At 45.6% G+C, this 23,107-nt stretch overlaps 1 protein-coding gene across 1 annotated transcript in view; it reads left to right on the top strand.

The window, feature by feature from the left end:
• The window catches only part of BCKDHB (branched chain keto acid dehydrogenase E1 subunit beta), a 274,772-nt gene that overhangs the window by 192,021 nt on the left and 59,644 nt on the right, over positions 1-23,107 (top strand). The window contains exon 9 of the mRNA XM_075341500.1: positions 13,335-13,421. Within this exon, the coding sequence (XP_075197615.1) occupies positions 13,335-13,421 (87 nt within the window). The remainder of the gene's footprint in view (positions 1-13,334; positions 13,422-23,107) is intronic.

The following is a 23,107-nucleotide window of genomic DNA, read 5'->3' as shown; positions in this document are numbered from 1 at the left end:
TACAGTGTACAATATGGATGTGGCATGATCAGAGTCTGTCCCTGCATGATGGTGTAAGGAGTTTTCAAAATCCACTGACTACAGCTTGATTAAAAACTGTGCTTTGTTCACCCTCCCTGGGTCCAGCACCACTGCTCGGGGTGATGACATCACGCTGAGAGCGCTACAGTCAGTTGGTGAGGTCATTAGCGTTGCCAAGGTAGACAGTACAAGAAGCTCAGAGACACCGCGCTCACCCAATGAGTGCAGACAACAGATTCTGAGAACGGTGGTGGAGACTCCGTGCTGGACCTGGGGGGAGGAGAGTCAAGAACAGTTTTCTGTTGGGACAGGAATTTTTCCGAAAACAGAAAACTTTATCTGACAGCAAGACGAGATCTAAAACTTGAAAATATCTTTAAAAGTTTTTCATGGGTGATACGTCTGTGCTTTGTAGGTGAAGTCAAAGGTGTCCATGCATAGTAACCATAATTGCTTCCACATGGAGAATTACTCCTTATTTTTAGAAGTGAATCTGTCATTTTTAATGACTGAATAGAATGTTAATTGTCCCTTGCATGGGCTGCTGGGTTCATAGAAACACTTGTCATCCTCATGCAAAAGTGTAGAATAATAGATTGTATCATAGATTTTATGGAGCTTTATAATATTGGGAAAACATTTGTAGAATCTTTAAGTATTTAGCGTATGTTCAAAGTGTTTTTTTAATATATTTTTCTGGCTGTAAATCCCACACCTACAAACTGCTTCTACAAGACACCGTAGTTTTGGGGGGTATTTTTGCAAAAAAACATTTTTTTTTCTGCTGCTCTTTTGTTAAAAACTGCATGAAAAAAGACGCAACGTGCACTTTCTCATTCACATTAACAATAGGATTGTTACAAGCAAATTTAGAGCGTTTGTTTTATATCAATCTGCCAAAAACCACGTTAAAAAAACTCTGAACACCCAAGCCTTTTTTTTTTTTTTTTTTTTTTTTTTTTAATATATGTAAACATTACAGAATTATTTTTTTTTAAATTAAGTTAAGTCACTTTAGATAACATGTCACATCTGTAATCCTGGGCACAATTGTACTTTTTCAGGAACTTGTCCTGCCACTAAGTAGTGTAATGATTTTATCTCGCATATCTTTAACCTTGTTCCATAACAAGTGATAAATGTGCAGAATACACCTTACAACACATCAGAGGGAATTTGTCAGCAGATTTTTGCCACCCAATGTGAGAGCCGCATAGTGTAGACAGAATCCCTGATTCCAGTGATGTCACTCACTGGGTTTCTTATTTTATAAGACTATCATTACCTAACTAGTAAACCTTCTGCCATGAGTTCTCCATATTCATGAGCTCTGTATAAGCCCACCCTCACCACTGAATGGCAGCTTTCTGTGTGCACTGTCTATATGCAGAAAGTAGTCAATCAGTGCTGTGGGCAGGGTTATACACAGCTCAAAATTCAGGGAATTGATAGATCTGCAGCAGATAAAACAGGGATTTTATCAAAATGACAACATGCCACCCAGTATGTGATACATTGCCGGAATCAGGGTCTCTGCACCTACATCATGATGCTCTCAGGTGGGGGATCAAAGATCATCTTTATTGGGGTTGTCAACTATATCCTTATTTTAATAGATTTGTTGAAGACATAATTTGGGGCCAGTTCTCCTCCTGCCTTTGGTGGTGCAACCTGCTTCACTGCCTGCACTTTTTGAGAGTGATGCTTCATCGTTAGCGTTAATGTTTTATGTGGTTTTTGGTATAGCTTTCCGGCACTGCCTTTAGTAGTATGCAGTCAGACTGAAGGTACCGTCACACTAAGCGACGCTCCAGCGATCCCACCAGCAACCTGACCTGGCAGGGATCGTTGGAGCGTCGCTAGACGTGTTGCTGGTGAGCTGTCAAACAGGCAGATCTCACCAGCAACCAGTGACCAGCCCCCAGCCAGCAGCGATGCGTGGAAGCGATGCTGCGCTTGGTAACTAAGGTAAATATCGGGTAACCAACCCAATATTTACCTTGGTTACCAGCGCACACCGCTTAGCGCTGGCTCCTTGCCCTCCTAGCCAGAGTACACATCGGGTTAATTACCCGATGTGTAGTCTGGCTATGTGTGCAGGGAGCAGGGAGCCGGCACTGACAGCGTGAGAGCGGCGGACGCTGGTAACGAAGGTAAATATCGGGTAACCAAGGAAAGGGCTCCTTGGTTACCCGATATTTAAATTGGTTACCAGCGTCCGCAGAAGCCGGCTCCCTGCACATTCAGTTGTTGCTCTCTCGCTGTCACACACAGCGATGTGTGCTTCACAGCGGGAGAGCAACAACTAAAAAATGGTCCAGGACATTCAGCAACAACCAGCGACCTCACAGCAGGGGCCAGGTTGTAGCAACATCGCTAGCAACATCGCTGTTGCGTCACAAAAGTCGTGCATCAGCAGCGATGTTGCTAGCGATGTTGCTTTGAAACGTGGCCTTAAGTAATATGTTATCCTGCAATTCATTGTGAATACTAGGCGGATTAGCCCATGATTGTCCACTTTACCAGTTTTACCTCTAATCTTTGTCTCTGCTTCAGAGATCTGATTTGTGTCTACCAGCAAGCTACAAGGGTTGTTGATATAAAGCTGAACAATACGTCTTGGCTAAGATGTGGAAATTAGTTTATGTAGCCTACGATCCTACAATCTGCGATAAATCTTGTTCTGAATGCTCTGGGTCATGTCAGCTGCCTGGCTGGATGAGTAGATAGACGGTGTAGGCCAAATATTGAAATTATCTACTGTACCTAGGGATGTAATCTCCCAGCATTCAACTTTATTTTTTTTTACTTTTGTGTTAATTTTTCATATTTGTTACTAGAATTTGCTATGGCCTGGTCCTCCTATTTGATGCCCCAACTCATCGTCTAGAGAAGGAACACACAAGCTTTTTTTGATTCAAGAGCCACATTTTCAGATTGAACCAATCAATGGACCACAAAAAAGTGAAAAATCTCACAAAATTCACAACAGAGAAAGCATAAGTTGAAACGCCGGCCAAGGACGTTGCATCTCGGATGACTACTTTATGGCCGGTTCCTTGCGGCTTCTCACCGCTCAGTAAATCTGCTGGAGATGAACCTTCCAACTGAGACGCACCATCCCCCTCTAGCTTTTCATAGTATGGCTTCTTGAAAATGCTAAAAGAGGGAGAGCCAGCACTGCTTGAGAATGGTATGAAACAAATAAAAAGTGTAACTTTTACAAATTATTCCAGGTGTACTATAATGCAAAATGAGATTTTTAGCAAACAATTGATCAATTTGTTGAGCCACCCCTGCCACGTCACGGCAAATCTCAATAGCAGGGGTCCTACTCTATATTTTATATTTTCATTGTGCCATCCGGCCACCTAATTACATTAAAAGCAGAACTGTATTGAAGCAACACATTTACCTGTAACAAATTGCATTATGGTACAGTTGGAATAATTTGTGAATTTACACTTTTTATTTGTTTCATGCCATTCTCAGGAAGTGCGGGTTCTCCCTCTTTTATTGTTCCTTATTGGTTCGGTGGCTGACCCTGCCATGCCACGCACACCTGGTTTTGGTTTGCATATTCCTTTTGTTTCTGTCAAAAATAATTTTGGTGGCTGTTCACACTCAGCAACCCCACCCTTTTCCATAGGCTTTGGTAATTAAGTACCATTTACCTGGGCCTGCTCCGCCTTCATTCATGGCTGCTGGTCAGACACTGTGAGGGCCAGTTCTGACATTGTCCTGGTGTGTGTGGCATCTGCTGCACATGCTGGGACCTGGGCTGCCTTTATTCGCGGTTGCCTCTCCTTGCAAACATGGAAGCGGTTCTGAAATGTTACAGGTAAATGTGTTGCTTCAATATGTTTCTGCTTTTAATGAATTTAGGAGGCCACATGACACAATGAAAATGTAAAATATAGAGTATAACTCCCGTATTGAGATTTGCCGTGACGTGGCAGGGGTGGCTCAACAAATTGATCAATTGTTTGCTAAAAATCTCATTTTGCATTATAGTATCGTTGGAATAATTTGTGAATTTACACTTTTTATTTGCTGCATGCCATTCTCAAGCAGTGCTGGCTCTCCCCCTTTTATTGTTTCTCGGAAATGCTGACGCGTTTGAGTAAATTGTACCTGGTTGCAATAACACAGCCGGTGTCCGATTCTTGCTGGCCATGGTTCAGGCAGCATGAATCTTATCCATTCCCCTTTAAATTCTCATTTTTTTGTACGTGCCCTACTTAAATATTTTCTTTTCCAATACACATCTACCATTTGTGAGAGCTTGGGTTTCCTATTGACATACACATACTTGGGGTCTATTATCACTCCTCACATGTCTGTTTTTAATAAATATTTATTCCCCATGAAATTTGGGTTCCTTTAGATTTTATTAGAAGTTGCACTGTGCGGCTTCTCTGGAACGTATGCATAAATTCACAACTGAGTGTTCCACTTGCCAAAAGGGACTGTCCCTACACAGCGTGGCACTGGCTGGACAAAGTTCGACACGGAGTTAATTTCTTCCAAAATTTCTAGGAGTAACAGGAGAATAGAAAAACAGTTCTAAGGAAAGATCCTTCAGAATTTGTGTAATTATATGAAGAATCCTGACTTTTTGCATTAGGGAAATACGGTAAGTATCTGTAACATCTTGGAGTCACAACATCTGTGGGGTTTTTTCTTCTGATTTTGTTTGTTTTTGCTTCTTTTGAGTTTTTTTTACTGTTTTTTTTTACCTTTTCAAATCCCAAAACTTTATTATTCTGTTAACATAGCCATAAAGGGTCTTGCTTTTTTTTCAGGATGTGTTGTAGTTATTTAGTAAATCATATAGTAAAATCAATGGGGTCATTCAAAAATTAGAAAACAAAAATTCCTAGTTGTGTGGAAATTTATTTTTTTCTAATTTATTTATTTTTACATTCCACTCGGGACCCGGACAGCTACTGTGTGGGCAACCAATCACAGACGCCAGCAGTCTGACTGCAACCAATTACAGACACTGTCACAGAGGGTGGGGGAAATAGTAAATATGCATGAGGTTTAATGAGCGGACTGGGGAGCAGTGTGACAACTGCGGGGTAGACTCGGTAAGTATAATTATCCTGCTTGACTACCATTTTAAAAATTTTTATCCTGGTAGCCAAATCTGGACCATGTTTTGGATTCATGCTTGGGCATGCTTGGGTTCGTGTACGGACACTTTTCACTTTACAGTTTGGGTTCTCCCATCACTAAGCAGTACATAACAGGGACACATACTGTATATATAAGATTATCTCAGCACAGAAACCTTTTTTCTAAACACACCCAATTGGGGAAATTATGATCATTCCAAGTTCTGTTGATGAAAATTAATATTGTCCGCCTGAAAACCCCTTAAAATATATGTGTGTGTGTGTGTGTGTGTGTGTATATATGTATGTATGTGTATATATATATATATATATATATATATATATATATATATATATATATATATATACAGTTAGGTCCAGAAATATTTGGACAGTGACACAAGTTTTGTTATTTTAGCTGTTTACAAAAACATGTTCAGAAATACAATTATATATATAATATGGGCTGAAAGTGCACACTCCCAGCTGCAATATGAGAGTTTTCACATCCAAATCGGAGAAAGGGTTTAGGAATCATAGCTCTGTAATGCATAGCCTCCTCTTTTTCAAGGGACCAAAAGTAATTGGACAAGGGACTCTAAGGGCTGCAATTAACTCTGAAGGCGTCTCCCTCGTTAACCTGTAATCAATGAAGTAGTTAAAAGGTCTGGGGTTGATTACAGGTGTGTGGTTTTGCATTTGCAAGCTGTTGCTGTGACCAGACAACATGCGGTCTAAGGAACTCTCAATTGAGGTGAAGCAGAACATCCTGAGGCTGAAAAAAAAGAAAAAATCCAATCAGAGAGATAGCAGACATGCTTGGAGTAGCAAAATCAACAGTTGAGTACATTCTGAGAAAAAAGGAATTGACTGGTGAGCTTGGGAACTCAAAAAGGCCTGGGCGTCCACGGATGACAACAGTGGTGGATGATCGCCGCATACTTTCTTTGGTGAAGAAGAACCCGTTCACAACATCAACTGAAGTCCAGAACACTCTCAGTGAAGTAGGTGTATCTGTCTCTAAGTCAACAGTAAAGAGAAGACTCCATGAAAGTAAATACAAAGGGTTCACATCTAGATTCAAACCATTCATCAATTCCAAAAATAGACAGGCCAGAGTTACATTTGCTGAAAAACACCTCATGAAGCCAGCTCAGTTCTGGAAAAGTATTCTATGGACAGATGAGACAAAGATCAACCTGTACCAGAATGATGGGAAGAAAAAAGTTTGGAGAAGAAAGGGAACGGCACATGATCCAAGGCACACCACATCCTCTGTAAAACATGGTGGAGGCAACGTGATGGCATGGGCATGCATGGCTTTCAATGGCACTGGGTCACTTGTGTTTATTGATGACATAACAGCAGACAAGAGTAGCCGGATGAATTCTGAAGTGTACCGGGATATACTTTCAGCCCAGATTCAGCCAAATTCCGCAAAGTTGATCGGACGGCGCTTCATAGTACAGATGGACAATGACCCCAAGCATACAGCCAAAGCTACCCAGGAGTTCATGAGTGCAAAAAAGTGGAACATTCTGCAATGGCCAAGTCAATCACCACCAGATCTTAACCCAATTGAGCATGCATTTCACTTGCTCAAATCGAGACTTAAGACGGAAAGACCCACAAACAAGCAAGACCTGAAGGCTGCGGCTGTAAAGGCCTGGCAAAGCATTAAGAAGGAGGAAACCCAGCGTTTGGTGATGTCCATGGGTTCCAGACTTAAGGCAGTGATTGCCTCCAAAGGATTCGCAACAAAATATTGAAAATAAAAAATATTTTGTTTGGGTTTGGATTACTTTTGACCTCCTAAAATGTGGAGTGTTTGTAAAGAAATGTGTACAATTCCTACAATTTCTATCAGATATTTTTGTTCAAACCTTCAAATTAAACGCTACAATCTGCACTTGAATTCTGTTGTAGAGGCTTCATTTCAAATTCAATGTGGTGGCATGCAGAGCCCAACTCTGCACCTTGTTCCCTGACTCCCCTTACAGACCCCAAAAATAAGTTTATATATATATACGCATACGCACACGCACACTGGAACCTTGGATTAAAAGTGACTTGGTTTGAGAGTGTTTTGCAAAACAAGCAAAGCTTTTTACAAATTTGTAACTTGGTTTAAGAGCAATGATTTGGAATAAGAGCAAAAACGTACTGTGTACAGTTCCGGTTCAGTCCTTTCACCAACGCTCTGAGATGCTCTTGGATGCTCTGTGTAAACCTACTGGAGGTAACTTTCTGTACATATGTACTATATACAGTATTCCATTATACAGTACAGTATATACCAGACCTGGGCAAGGGGCGGCCCGCGGGCCACATCCGGCCCGCCTGCTCTCTGTGACCGGCCCGCCCGTCTTCAGCCGGTGCAGTGGAGCCGGGCTGCAGCGTGCCGAGCAAGGAGAGATCCTGTGCAGGTCCGCACTCCGCACAGTCAGTGCAGGCAGCGGAACGCAGGAGTCTTTCCTCTGTTCCCTGCCGGCACTAATTGTCAGTGACACACGCGCGCGCTCTGACGTTGTCAGTACTGCGCTGCGTGTGTCATTTCAAAAGTTCCCGCCGGGCAGGAGAAGAAGCAGCACAGCAGACGGAATAATTCATCCTGCACGGTAGGACCTGCGATGATGTCACGCCCATGTGACTGTGTGGGAGGAGACACAGGATGCCGGGCAGAAAGCAAGATACTGAATCCTGAAGGAGATGTGGACACATGATGACTGGTAATAAGAAAAGAGGGGACATGAGGGGGAGGGGGGCTGCAGGGTGAGTGGCATATGTGGGAACATGGAGCTGCAGGGTGAGTGCATATGTGGGAACATGGAGCTGCAGGGTGAGTGCATATGTGGGAACATGGAGCTGCAGGGTGAGTGCATATGTGGGAACATGGAGCTGCAGGGTGAGTGCATATGTGGGAACATGGAGCTGCAGGGTGAGTGCATATGTGGGAACATGGAGCTGCAGGGTGAGTGCATATGTGGGAACATGGAGCTGCAGGGTGAGTGCATATGTGGGAACATGGAGCTGCAGGGTGAGTGCATATGTGGGAACATGGAGCTGCAGGGTGAGTGCATATGTGGGAAGATGGAGCTGCAGGGTGAGTGCATATGTGGGAACATGGAGCTGCAGGGTGAGTGGCATATGTGGGAACATGGAGCTGCAGGGTGAGTGGCATATGTGGGAACATGGAGCTGCAGGGTGAGTGGCATATGTGGGAACATGGAGCTGCAGGGTGAGTGGCATATGTGGGAACATGGAGCTGCAGGGTGAGTGGCATATGTGGGAACATGGAGCTGCAGGGTGAGTGCATATGTGGGAACATGGAGCTGCAGGGTGAGTGGCATATGTGGGAAGATGGAGTTGCAGGGTGAGTGGCATATGTGGGAAGATGGAGCTGCAGGGTGAGTGGCATATGTGGGAAGATGGAGCTGCAGGGTGAGTGGCATATGTGGGAACATGGAGCTGCAGGGTGAGTGGCATATGTGGGAACATGGAGCTGCAGGGTGAGTGGCATATGTGGGAAGATGGAGTTGCAGGGTGAGTGGCATATGTGGGAAGATGGAGTTGCAGGGTGAGTGCATATGTGGGAACATGGAGTTGCAGGGTGAGTGCATATGTGGGAACATGGAGCTGCAGGGTGAGTGGCATATGTGGGAACATGGAGCTGCAGGGTGAGTGGCATATGTGGGAACATGGAGCTGCAGGGTGAGTGGCATATGTGGGAACATGGAGCTGCAGGGTGAGTGCATATGTGGGAAGATGGAGTTGCAGGGTGAGTGCATATGAGGGAAGATGGAGCTGCAGGGTGAGTGCATATGTGGGAAGATGGAGTTGCAGGGTGAGTGGCATATGTGGGAAGATGGAGTTGCAGGGTGAGTGGCATATGTGGGAAGATGGAGTTGCAGGGTGAGTGCATATGTGGGAACATGGAGCTGCAGGGTGAGTGGCATATGTGGGAACATGGAGCTGCAGGGTGAGTGGCATATGTGGGAACATGGAGCTGCAGGGTGAGTGGCATATGTGGGAACATGGAGCTGCAGGGTGAGTGCATATGTGGGAAGATGGAGTTGCAGGGTGAGTGCATATGAGGGAAGATGGAGCTGCAGGGTGAGTGCATATGTGGGAAGATGGAGTTGCAGGGTAAGTGGCATATGAGGGAAGATGGAGTTGCAGGGTGAGTGGCATATGTGGGAACATGGAGCTGCAGGGTGAGTGGCATATGTGGGAACATGGAGCTGCAGGGTGAGTGCATATGTGGGAACATGGAGCTGCAGGGTGAGTGCATATGTGGGAAGATGGAGCTGCAGGGTGAGTGCATATGTGGGAAGATGGAGCTGCAGGGTGAGTGGCATATGTGGGAACATGGAGCTGCAGGGTGAGTGCATATGTGGGAACATGGAGCTGCAGGGTGAGTGCATATGTGGGAACATGGAGCTGCAGGGTGAGTGCATATGTGGGAACATGGAGCTGCAGGGTGAGTGCATATGTGGGATCATGGAGCTGCAGGGTGAGTGCATATGTGGGAACATGGAGCTGCAGGGTGAGTGGCATATGTGGGAACATGGAGCTGCAGGGTGAGTGCATATGTGGGAACATGGAGCTGCAGGGTGAGTGCATATGTGGGAAGATGGAGCTGCAGGGTGAGTGCATATGTGGGAACATGGAGCTGCAGGGTGAGTGGCATATGTGGGAAGATGGAGCTGCAGGGTGAGTGGCATATGTGGGACCATGGAGCTGCAGGGTGAGGGGCATATGTGGGAACATGGAGCTGCAGGGTGAGTGCATATGTGGGAACATGGAGCTGCAGGGTGAGTGGCATATGTGGGAAGATGGAGTTGCAGGGTGAGTGGCATATGAGGAAAGATGGAGCTGCAGGTTGAGTGGCATATGAGGAAAGATGGAGCTTTAGGGTGAGTGGCATATGAGGAAAGATGGAGTTGCAGGGTGAGTGCATATGTGGGAAGATGGAGCTGCAGGGTGAGTGGCATATGTGGGAACATGGAGCTGCAGGGTGAGTGCATATGTGGGAACATGGAGCTGCAGGGTGAGTGGCATATGTGGGAAGATGGAGTTGCAGGGTGAGTGGCATATGAGGAAAGATGGAGCTGCAGGGTGAGTGGCATATGAGGAAAGATGGAGCTGCAGGGTGAGTGCATATGTGGGAACATGGAGCTGCAGGGTGAGTGCATATGAGGAAAGATGGAGCTGCAGGGTGAGTGGCATATGAGGAAAGATGGAGCTGCAGGGTGAGTGGCATATGAGGAAAGATGGAGCTGCAGGGTGAGTGGCATATGTGGGAAGATGGAGTTGCTGGGTGAGTGCATATGTGGGAAGATGGAGCTGCAGGGTGAGTGGCATATGTGGGAACATGGAGCTGCAGGGTGAGTGGCATATGTGGGAACATGGAGCTGCAGGGTGAGTGGCATATGTGGGAACATGGAGCTGCAGGGTGAGTGCATATGTGGGAACATGGAGCTGCAGGGTGAGTGGCATATGTGGGAAGATGGAGTTGCAGGGTGAGTGGCATATGTGGGAAGATGGAGTTGCAGGGTGAGTGGCATATGTGGGAAGATGGAGTTGCAGGGTGAGTGCATATGAGGGAAGATGGAGTTGCAGGGTGAGTGGCATATGTGGGAAGATGGAGTTGCAGGGTGAGTGCATATGAGGGAAGATGGAGCTGCAGGGTGAGTGCATATGAGGGAAGATGGAGCTGCAGGGTGAGTGCATATGAGGGAAGATGGAGTTGCAGGGTGAGTGGCATATGAGGGAAGATGGAGTTGCAGGGTGAGTGGCATATGTGGGAAGATGGAGTTGCAGGGTGAGTGGCATATGAGAGCTGCAGACTGACAGAAGGATGTGAAGGGGTGCAGAGTGTTTGAGAGGGGTAAGTTGGGGTACAGGCAGGGTGAAATATGTGGGCAGGGTGTGTGACATATGGGGGTGTAGTGTGTGTGATATGGGGGTGCAGGCTGTATGGGGAGCAGGGTGTGTGACATATGGGGGTGTAGTATAATACAGGTGTGCTATATAGGGGGTGTAGTGATGTAGTATATTACAGGTGTACTATATGGAGGTGTAGTATATTACAGGTGTGCTATATGGAGGTGTAGTATATTACAGGTGTGCTATATAGGGGGTGTAGTGATGTAGTATATTACAGGTGTGCTATATGGAGGTGTATATGGGGTGTAGTGATGTAGTATATTACAGGTGTATATAGGGGTGTAGTGATGTAGTATATTACAGGTGTACTATATGGAGTTGTAGTATATTACAGGTGTGCTATATGGAGGGGTAGTATATTACAGGTGTACTATATGGAGGTGTAGTATATTACAGGTGTGCTATATGGAGGGGTAGTATATTACAGGTGTACTATATGGAGGTGTAGTATATTACAGGTGTGCTATATGGAGGGGTAGTATATTACAGGTGTACTATATGGAGGTGTAGTATATTACAGGTGTGCTATATGGAGGTGTACTATATTACAGGTGTAGTATATGGGGTGTAGTGATGTAGTATATTACAGGTGTAGTATATAGGGGTGTAATGATTTAGTATATCGGAGGTGTATTATATAGTGGTGTAGTATAATACAGGTGTATATGGAGGGAGTGTAGTATAATACAGGTGTAGTATATAGGGGTGTAGTGGTGTAGTTTATTACAGGTGTAGTATATGGAGGGGGTGTAGTGATGTAATATATTGGGTAGAACTGAGGTAATTATATTAGTCCGGCCCTCTAAACCAATCCCAATTTCTCATGCGGCCCCATGGGAAAATTAATTGCCCACCCCTGGTATATACTATAAAGCATGTATCAGTTTGCATTTTGGATACAGTATTGTACTTTTTCTGCTAACCAGTACAGCACATTGCTTGCACTGTAATCTAATTGCCTGTGCAGTATTCCTGCCCCACATTTGGCTTAGTTCTGCCGTTATTTTGGGGAGAATAGATTTGGGGGGTGTTTTGTTTTGTGTACTGTACTAGAATAAAGATTGTCATATTTATACATCATTTTTTCTCTCTATTGTACTTCTCGCACACCAACAATTCTATTCTAAGCTAATATGCAGTTTAATTTGTTTTATGATTTTACAGTCCTGTACAGCACTTTGATTAGTGTACTGTAATAATTGTATATGAATACAGTACATTATTTTGTATTATTGTAATAAGTTTGTACAGTATACAGTAAATATTTTTGGGTTGTGGAACGAATGGTCTGCGTTTAATGATTTCCTATGGGAAAATTCGCTTTGATATAAGAGTAAGTTGGTTTAAGAGCAAAGTCCCGGAGCCAATTATGATGCCTGTAATCCAAGGTTCCACTGTGTGCGTGCGTGTGCGTGCGTGTGTGTGTGTGTCTGTAAAATGTCATATGATACATTGCAGAAGTCATGTAATTGGGTTACAAAACACTGGTCTAAGGGAACATTTTTAGCTGAGCTGACCGTTTGTGAGATATTTCGGAGTAGTTTTTTTTCACATCACAGTTTTGTAACTTTAGAAATCTGAAATTTCTTCTATTGGAAATAAAAGAAAGTGATCTGTTGTAAAACTGATGCAAACAGAAGCACTTTAAATCAAGTTCATCCATTTCTTAAAATATACGTAGCATCCATTTGCATCTGTTTAATTATAAAAAATAAAAAAAAGGGTTTTTTTTAAAATTCATGGTAACGAGTGTCAGAAGGTCATGTGACTGATTTTCTGGGGAAAAAAATCTGAAAAGGGAATGCAAACATGACAATCCCAATATATTTGCATATGTCATCCATACACTGCAGTGTTATAAAGGCAAGTCCACTTTTTCGTTTCTTGTTTTTTTTAAGGATGAAAGTGGGCAGCAGACTGTGTGTTTTTTGCATCCTGTAGAAAAACAAAGCTTTAGTTTAATGGTACTGTAAAAGCGCTGGAAGTTGTTTTTTCCCTTGCATCTAAATGACTTATTAATTACTGTACTTTCTATTCTATTTCTGTTCTCTTTACCCTCCTCCTACCCAAGGATTATAAGAAGGCACGGAGTGTTTTTGCTGGTAGCAGTTTTCTATGTACTTAGAATTTTTCATGGAATAAGAATAAAAATATCTGCCCTATAACAAAATTTGGTTTTGAAGTGAAATAATATTTCCTTTGCATTTCTTAGTAATTTTTCCCAATTTTTTCTTTTTTTTGTAGTCTGTGGCAAAGACTGGCCGATTACTCATCAGTCACGAGGCTCCAGTAACAGGAGGCTTTGCGTCTGAGATTAGTGCTACAGTACAAGTAAGTGTTTTGATTTTTATTTCTTCTGTTTTTATGATTTATGCCATTCGTGACCTTAATTGTAATAGTTGTATTCTTACACGGGTGTGTTTTTATACCTCGACATCAATTCACCTTCGTTACTGAAGCCTTATGTGTAACTTCTAGGTACAAGTAGCCTGACTCTTTTAGCTTTCCAATAGAGTATTTGCTAAAGTCCTAAATGGAGCCTTGATTGGTACTGCAGTTTGGCAATCACTGACATTTTAAGTTCCTTGAGAGAAAGACAGTTTCCAGTTTTGATTAGGTTAATAGCTGCAGAATTTCTAAATGGGGTTGTCTCCTGCGAATGAAAGGGCACATGATGGCCACTGTAATTTCGTAAAGGTCACTCTCGTTGTGACCATTGCATGGAGGCTGTATGGCTTTCTCTAATGTCTGCTTTTTATTGATGGTTCCTGACGCCCGAATAATTAGTGTAAAAAGGAAAACCAAACAATTTAGCCTATTTACATATTTGATATGAAGGCGCATCTAAATTTACTGCAATAAAGCCAAGCCGTAGACAAAGGTTGTTCTTTTTTTTTTTCTTCTAATCTTGAACAACCTCTTTAAAGATTACTATTATTTCATAAATACTAATCATAGAATCATAGAATGTTAGAGTTGTAATGGACCTCCTGGGTCATCTAGTCCAACCCCCTGCTCAAAGCAGGATTCACTAAATCATCCCAGACAGATGTGTGTCCAGCCACTTTTTAAAGACTTCCATTGAAGAAGAACTCACCACCTCTCGTGGCAGCCTGTTTCACTCATTGGTCATTCTCACTATCAAAAAGTTTTTTCTAATATCTAATCTGTCTCTCCTCCCCATCAGTTTCATCCCATTGCTTCTAGTCTTCCCTTGTGAAAATGAGAATAAAACTGATCCCCCTACAGTATGACAGCCTTTAAGATATTTGTAGACCGCTATTAAGTCTCCTCTCAGTCTTCTCTTTTGCGAGCTAAACAATCCTAAATCCTGTAACCGTTCCTAATAGGACATGGTTTGCAGACCAGTCACCCTTCTGGTCACTCTTCTCTGAACTTGCTCCAGTTTGTTGATGTCTTTTTTTTAAAATGTGGTGCCCAGAACTGGACACAATATTCCAGATGAGATCTGACCAAAGAGGAGTAAAGGGGAAATAATTACTTCACATGATCTAGAATGTATGTGTCGCGGGCGGAGGAGGGCACGCTGCGCTCTCCCACTGCTCGGGTCCGGCTGCTGCTGCTCGGTGGTGGCTCGAGCGTTGGGACGGATCCCGGGGACTGTGCGGCCCTCCTCGCCCGTGAGTGAAAAGGGGTTTGGTTTTGGGGATTTATTGTCCGTGACGCCACCCACGGTTGTGGTGTGGTTGGTGACACCACCGCTGCTCTGGACGGGGATCCTGGGAGCGATGACAGGGAGCAGCTTGGATGTTGGTTCTCCCCTCCGTGGGTGGTAGAGGGTTGGTTGTCCCGGGGCCCGGTAATGGGGTAGGGATGGATGGCAGGCGGGTTACGGGGCCTGGCGAGGTGCAGGGTCACAGGGGCAGCGCTGTGCCACACGGCACGGTGGTACTCACTCAGCCAATGATGTACACACAGTCTCCGGTAAAACAAACGGCTGGATGGACGGGTCCCACAGATGGCTGCGGTGTTTCTCCTGATGGTGACTGCCTTTCCCTGCACCTGTGTAGTGTAAACGGTTCAAATGGGTTCCCACCAGTAACCCGCTCCCCAGCTTGAAGGTTGCTGAAGGAGCCCCTTTTGCCCGCAGGCTCTGGCCCTGGGAACTTTAGCCTTGGTGGTGACTGTGTTTCCCTCTACCGGTTGGACTGGTGCCTTCTGTCGGGACTTAGCTGCTGGGAAACCCAGGAGGTTCCCTTCGCTAACGGGTTTGACAAATTGCACGGCGACTCCTAGCCTTGTCGGGGTCCGTAAGCCACTGCCGGATGGTGCTGGCTTCTTTTTGCGTACCGGTCCGGTACCGCCGGGCCACCGCCCGTCCACGGTCCTTACGGCTAGCTCCAATAGGCCTCTCCTGCAGACGGTCACCACCGTCTGCCAACCTTGCTGTCACGTCCGGGCCACACACCCGGACCACTCTCAGACTGCTCCTCTACCACTTCACTCTCAAACTGTTCTGCTCACTTTTTCCCGCCTCCAGGACTGTGAACTCCTCAGTGGGCGGGACCAAACGCCTGGCCCACCCCCTGGTGTGGACATCAGCCCCTGGAGGAAGGCAACAAGGATTTTGTGTCTGGCTTTGGTGTGCCTGACCGGGGTGTAGGGTGTGTTGGTGTAGTTCTTGTGACGTCCTGGCTGGTCCAGGGCGCCACATATGCTTCTGTTAATACATCCTAGAATGGTGTTTGCCTTTTTTGCTGCTGCATCACACTGTTGACTCATGTTCAGTCTGTGATCTATTAGTATACCTGTCTCTTTCACACATGCTGTTGGATAATCTCACTATTTTTTTTTGTTTTTTCCTTATTTTTTTTCTAACAGTAAAGTAACCTACAGATTAGTGCTAGGTTGCCTTGCAGTGCTGGAGTCTTACTTGTAATGTGCTAGGGGAAACATGGAGATTGTTTTGGCCTTCTCCAGATACTCACACACCCCCCCCCACCACCATATCCCACTCCCAACCCATAGCCCCCCACATCCTCGATACGTAGAGAACCTACCACCACTTTTTTATCCTATAAACTAGAGGCAGTGCCATAATGGCAATAGGATGCTGATTTAAATAATACGTTAAGTTGAGAAATCTGATTCTTGATTGCAGAATAACCCTTGCTCAAACCTTCAGAAACGTTGTAATTTGTGCACAGGCTTGAGCATCGGAGAAGGACTTTGGGGGTCGGGTCCTCTGGAATCACTCCTCTTGCCTTGCCTCCTTTTCTTTTGTTTAAATTTTGCACCATCGCCACAATTACTGCTGTTTGCAGCGCATACACCTTGCTTTTATGATGTGGTATTTAGTAAAATGGCGTCAGAATCGGCGAATGCCTATGCCACGATTTCTGGCTCCATTTTACTGAGGACACTGTGGAGATGACTGGGCTGAATCGGTGCCTGCGCTAATGGAAAAAATTTGAATCAGCGCATGCGCCGCCATGCCCTATTTTCGTCTCCACAGTGGCTTCAATAAAATGACGCCAGAAATTGCGGTACATGCAATTCCTGTGCCATTTTATCTAACAGAATATAACAATAGGAATGCGCACGCACCGCCAACAACGGTAATGGTGGCAGTGCGAAATTTGAATAAAGAAAGGGAGGCAAGGCAGGATACAATGACTCCAGAGGACCCGATCCACGAAGTCCCGCCCTGATGCTCAAGCCACTGCACTAATGACATCATTTCTGAAGGTTTGAACAAGGATTATTCTACAATAAAGCCTTGGATACTTATCTAAAGGTATCATTTTAATCAGCCTCCTAGCACAGTTATGGCAGTGCCTCTAGTTTATAGGATAAAAACCTGCTGGTTGGTTCCCTTTTAAAGGAGTGTTGTAGACTTTTAATCTTTACAGTGCAAGCTCCACGTTATCATTGTTCTCAGGCATTGCTGCTAAGAGTGGGCAATAATGTGAAAACAAGGATGCAATTTGCATATTTCTGGCTCCATTCTGACTAGACATACTCAGCCTCCCTCAGTTCACTTGTATTGCGCGAGAACAAGCACATCAGGTCTGTATGTGACTGCCCACTTTTGGCAGCAATATCAAAGAATCCTGACTGCGTGCAGTGTGTGTGCTGTAAGGCTATGTGCCCACGGGACAACGTAACCGCGGACTCTGCCGCAGGTTTGTCTGCAGGTTTACCGCAGCTGCTCCCCGGAATCCGCAGCTATTCATTGCTGCGGTATTTCTGCGGAGTTGTTGCGGTAAACCAACGGAAACAGTGCTGATTTCGTGCACAATTCCTGCGGAATTCCTGCCCTGTATCTCCATAGTGGAGGAGCGGGAATTCCGCAGATATTTCCGCATGAATAATTGACATGCAGTTACGTGCGGTTGCGGAAAATCCACAGCATTTTCTGCAGCTGCACATATCGCAGCATTGATATAGCGCTCCCTAAATCCTATAGGATAACATGGGGAGTGTCTGTACTTGCGCTAACGTGCGGATTTATCTGGAAAATCCATATAAATCTGCAGGTTTTCCCGCAGCAAAATCCACTGGTACGTTGTCCCGTGGGCACATAGCCTTAGGATTTTGAAGTCTGCAGTCACATAAAGTGGATAATTTTAGCAGTAGACTGGAAAGCCATACCCCTTTAATCTCTTTTTTGGCATACTGTCCTTCTGTCAACCCTGTGCATTTAGCGTAGGCCCCTCCAGGTCACCAGACTGCTGCAGTCAATCACTGGCTTTAGCAGTTAAGTTGACATGCAGAAAGTGCAAATATGACTTCACCATGGAGTTGATAGGTGATTTTTGCATCAATTTGTTATTGTAAAGCCTGCTTTACACACTTCAATAGATCTTTCAATCCGTCGTCGGGGTCAAGTTGTAAGTGACGCACATCCTGCATCGTTCGTGACGTATTTGCGTGTGAAACCTACATGCGATCAAGATTGAACGAAAATACGGTGATCGCATACACGTCGTTTATTCCTCATACATTGGACGTTTTGTTGTATGAACCTAGTCAATTGTAATGTGTGACATCCCTCATACGATTTTGATGTCTGAGGCTATGTACGCAGGTGTGCGCTCTGCACCGCAGCTTAAAAAAGGTCTGCTTCAGAGCGCAGCTAAAAAGCTGCGTTCTGAAGCGCCTCACAATGTCTGTCATTCACTAATCTCTGTCAGTCCGTCACTATCTCTGTCCCTCTTTCTCTGTCCATGTCAGTCTTACCCTCTTACCCCCTCTCTCATACTCACCGATCCCCGATCCCCGGCGCTGCACGGCGTTCACACTGCTCCGGCGGCTTTTACTGTTTTGAAAAAGCCGGCCGCCCATTAAACAATCTCGTATTCCCTGCTTTCCCCGCCCACCGGCGCCTATGATTGGTTACAGTGAGACACGCCCCCACGCTGAGTGACAGGTGTCACACTGCACCCAATCACAGCAGCCGGTGGGCGTGTCTATACTGTGCAGTGAAATAAATAATTAAATAATTAAAAAAAACTGCGTGCGGTCCCCCCCAATTTTAAAACCAGCCAGATAAAGCCATACGGCTGAAGGCTGGTATTCTCATGATGGGGAGCTCCACGTTATGGGGAGCCCCCCAGCCTAACAATATCAGTCAGCAGCCGCCCAGAATTGCCGCATACATTAGATGCGACAGTTCTGGGACTGTACCCGGCTCTTCCCGATTTGCCCTGGTGCGTTGGCAAATCGGGGTAATAAGGAGTTATTGGCAGCCCATAGCTGCCAATAAGTCCTAGATTAATCATGTCAGGCGTCTATGAGACACCTTCCATGATTAATCTGTAAATTACAGTAAATAAACACACACACATGAAAAAATCCTTTATTATAAATAAAAAACAAAAACATATACCCTGGTTCACCACTTTAATCAGCCCCAAAAAGCCCTCCATGTCCGGCGTACTCCAGGATGCTCCAGCGTCGCATCCAGCGCTGCTGCATGGAGGTGACCGGAGCTGCAGCAGACACAGCCGCTCCGGTCACCTCCACACAGCAACTGAAGACAGCCGCGCGATCAGCTGAGCTGTCACTGAGGTTACCCGCGACCACCACTGGATCCAGTGACAGCGGGTAACCTCAGTGACAGCTCAGCTGATCGCGCGGCTGTCTTCATTTGCTGTGTGGAGGTGACAGGAGCGGCTGTGTCTGCTGCAGCTCCTCCGGTCACCTCCATGCAGCAGCGCTGGATGCGACGCTGGACCATCCTGGAGTACGCCGGACAAGGAGGGCTTTTTGGGGCTGATTAAAGTGGTTAACCAGGGAATGTGTGTGTGTTTTTTATTTATAATAAATGATTTTTTCGGGTGTGTGTGTTTATTTACTGTAATTTACAGATTAATCATGGAAGGTGTCTCATAGACGCCTGACATGATTAATCTAGGACTTATTGGCAGCTATGGGCTGCCAATAACTCCTTATTACCCCGATTTGCCAACGCACCAGGGCAAATCGGGAAGAGCCGGGTACAGTCCCAGAACTGTCGCATATAATGTATGCGGCAATTCTGGGCGGCTGTTGGCTGATAGTTAGGCTGGGGGGCTCCCCTTAACGTGGAGCTCCCCATCCTGAGAATACCAGCCTTCAGCCGTATGGCTTTATCTGGCTGGTTTTAAAATTGCGGGGGACCGCACGCCGTTTTTTTTAATTATTTAATTATTTATTTCACTACACAGTATAGACACGCCCACCGGCTGCTGTGATTGGGTGCAGTGTGACACCTGTCACTCAGCGTGGGGGCGTGTCTCACTGTAACCAATCATAGGCGCCGGTGGGCGGGGAAAGCAGGGAATATGAGATTGTTTAATGGGCGGCCGGCTTTTTCAAAATAGTAAAAGCCGCCGGAGCAGTGTGAACGCCGTGCAGCATCGGGGATCGGTGAGTATGAGAGAGGGCTGCTCAATTCAGTCACTCAGGAGTTTAGCGGTCACCGGTGAGCCCTTCACTGGTGACCGCTAATCGGGACGCGACACAGACAGAGCCGCAGAATGACCATGAAGTCGGGTGAGGTTCACCCGAGTTTATTCTGATCGTGCGGCTCTGTCTGTGTCTGCTGTCATCTGCCATTCAGCTCTGCTACATGGCTGTCTGTGTCTGCTGTCAGCGGCCATGTAGCAGAGCTGAATGGCAGATGACATAGTAAAAACGCATCTCTACACATTACACACGCTTGGCAAGTCAGTAAATAAAAAAAAAAAAAAAAAGGTGCCCAATGCATACGTCACAGAACACATGATCTAAAGGATCGCACACAAAATTGATCAATTTAACATAGACTACTAACGCACGTGTGACAGCAAATGAACGACCTACGTGCAATCTCATTCAATCGCATATGCGACCTGGGCGTGTCACATCGCATACGAGATCGCATACCTAATTGTAAGGTGTAAAGCTGGCTTTAAACATCCAAGGCAGAAAAAAAAAAATAAATAGTAGGCAAGATGTTACGTTATGCATATGTCACTCCAAAAATGTCACGTCGTGCCTACAAATGAGAGGAGACGAAGGTAGGAGGAGAATCTCAGGGCTCCTTTCCGGTGGCTAATGCTGGTTCATCGTCCTGCCAATCGATTTGCTCATCTCTATAAATTATTAAGAGCTCCGGATCCGGATGACTCCCGCCCAAGAGATATCGTATGCAGAGTACATTTTTTTGCTGTAAAAGAGGCCATTCTACAGGCAGCCAGGAGAAAACAGAACTTATCATACAATGGCTCTACCTTTCGCATAATGCCTGACCTCTCACGACACACTCTGGCCCAACGTGCGACTCTTAAACCCCTCCTTGATGTCTTGAAAGAGAGAGGTCTGCCATTCCGGTGGGGATTTCCGTTTTCCCTATCGGTACAGAAGGACTCCCGATGGATGACCCTGCGTTCTCCAGAGGACCTCCCGGCTTTTATCAAGAGTCTGAATCTGCCTGCAATGTCTATTGCAGCCTGGCCGACTACACTACTCCAGCCGTGGGTGCCCAGGGGACGGCCTACCTCCTCTAGACCACCTCCACCTACTGAGTCCAGCAGGGGGTTGCCTCCGAGAGGAGAACGGGGTCGCAGGGCGGGCCGCCAGCGTTAGCTGATCCCGAGGAAACCAAAGGCTGACAACACCTGTATGACTTATACCTCTTACAGTAATGAGGCTCACGTGGCTTCCACATGATACCCACCAGTCTATTCATAGCCCGTATCCCATAAGAATTTATTTCCTTTACCGGTGTCTATGGTTATCCATAATGTTTTTTCTTTCTTAGTATATATGGAGCTCTGCTCGGATATGTCGGACTTCCTTTTTCCCCAAATAGGTTGGGATCCTCTGTCCTGCCTAGATGAGGCGGATATGTTCCCTAGGAACGTTTGTTCGGATTCAGTTAACAATGCTAGGCTTTTTTTGCCTGTTGTTCTTCTTGTTTTTTTCTCTTCCTTTTTTTCCCACTACCTCTTACTTTTCTCAAGTCTCCCCTTCTCCATATCTTCGGCGGCCGGGCTGAACGTGTCCGATTCTCTTTCTTAAATATCTCTAATGACTTATTCTCTTATAGATGGCGGACTTAACCATCGCTTCTTTCAATGCCAGGGGCCTCAATGTTCCGGAGAAAAGGACACAGATATTGTATCATCTTCATAAACAGAAGGTGAGAATAGCGTGTTTACAGGAGACACACTTTAAACAAGGACATGCCCCTATTCTTAAAAATAAATATTACCGGACATGGGTATCCTCGGATAACCCTGACTCCCGCTCAAAAGGTGTGGCAATAGCCATCCATAAATCCCTCCCACATCAAATCATAAAGTGCACGACAGATAGTCTTGGCAGATACATTATTCTCTCACTGAGGGTGGGGACCCACATCTTCACGATAATTAACGCGTACGCCCCAAATCACAAACAGGATAGTTTTATTTCCCGCCTGATCAGTACCGCGATCCCCCTGATACAAGGTACGGTGATTTTATGTGGGGACCTTAATATCACCCTAGACCCTACTTTAGACAACTCAAAAGGGAAATCCAGTATTGCATACACCACTATCAAACGAATTAAAAAAGCCTTACTACGCATGCAGCTGTTCGACACCTGGAGAATACAACACCCATCGGACAGAGACTACAGTTTCTATTCCCACACCCAGGATTCATATAGCCGTCTTGATTACATACTGGTACAACATAGCGCGCTCCCTTGGGTCCAACACACGAGAATGGATAATATATTATGGTCAGACCATGCGCCGGTATATTGCACGATTGAGATCCCCTCCCTTACTGCTCCTAGGGGGTCGTGGCGTCTGAACGAGTCATTGCTACTGGATGAGCTTTGCGTTTCGGATATCCAGACCTCCATTGCAAGATTCATGGAGGACCACTCAGTAGATGACACAGCCCCCACGTATAAGTGGGAGGCACTGAAATGTGTCCTACGTGGCATTTTTATTAAGCATGGGTCTCGAATCAAGAAAGAGAAAGCCCAAGACATAGTAAAAGCTCTCCATAGGGTATCTGAGCTGGAGCTCATCCACAAGCAAGCTTTATCGGCCACGAACTTACGGGCACTCCTACAGGCTAGATTCGAGGTTAAGAAACTGCTTGATTCCTCATATCAGCGTTTGATACAGGTAGGGAAGGGGAAGTTTTATGAGTTTGGGGATAAACCCGGCAGGTTGTTAGCAAACGCGTTGAGGGAGGGCAGAGCTCACACCCTCATCCCCTGCATCAAGAACTCACGCGACGAATTACTTTACGCCACCCCAGACATCTCAAATACCTTTCATGACTATTATTCCAAGTTGTATAATTTACCTGTCGAGCCCCATAGACCGAGTGATGTAAACCCCTCAATGCCCTCACCTTTTAGATGTCCCGACAGTTCTATCATAGACAACTTGGAAAGTCCATTTTTACTGGAAGATTTATTGGCAGTGATTCGCGATACCCCGGGCAATAAGTGTCCTGGCCCTGACGGGTTCCCCGCCAAATTTTATAAATCCTTCTCGGAACAATTAGCGCCTCTAATGCTCC

This window comes from Anomaloglossus baeobatrachus, chromosome 3, assembly GCF_048569485.1.
Source record: "Anomaloglossus baeobatrachus isolate aAnoBae1 chromosome 3, aAnoBae1.hap1, whole genome shotgun sequence".
Lineage (NCBI taxonomy): Eukaryota > Metazoa > Chordata > Amphibia > Anura > Aromobatidae > Anomaloglossus > Anomaloglossus baeobatrachus.
The sequence above is the reverse complement of the archived record's forward strand: the minus strand, read 5'-3'. Positions and strand labels throughout refer to the sequence as shown.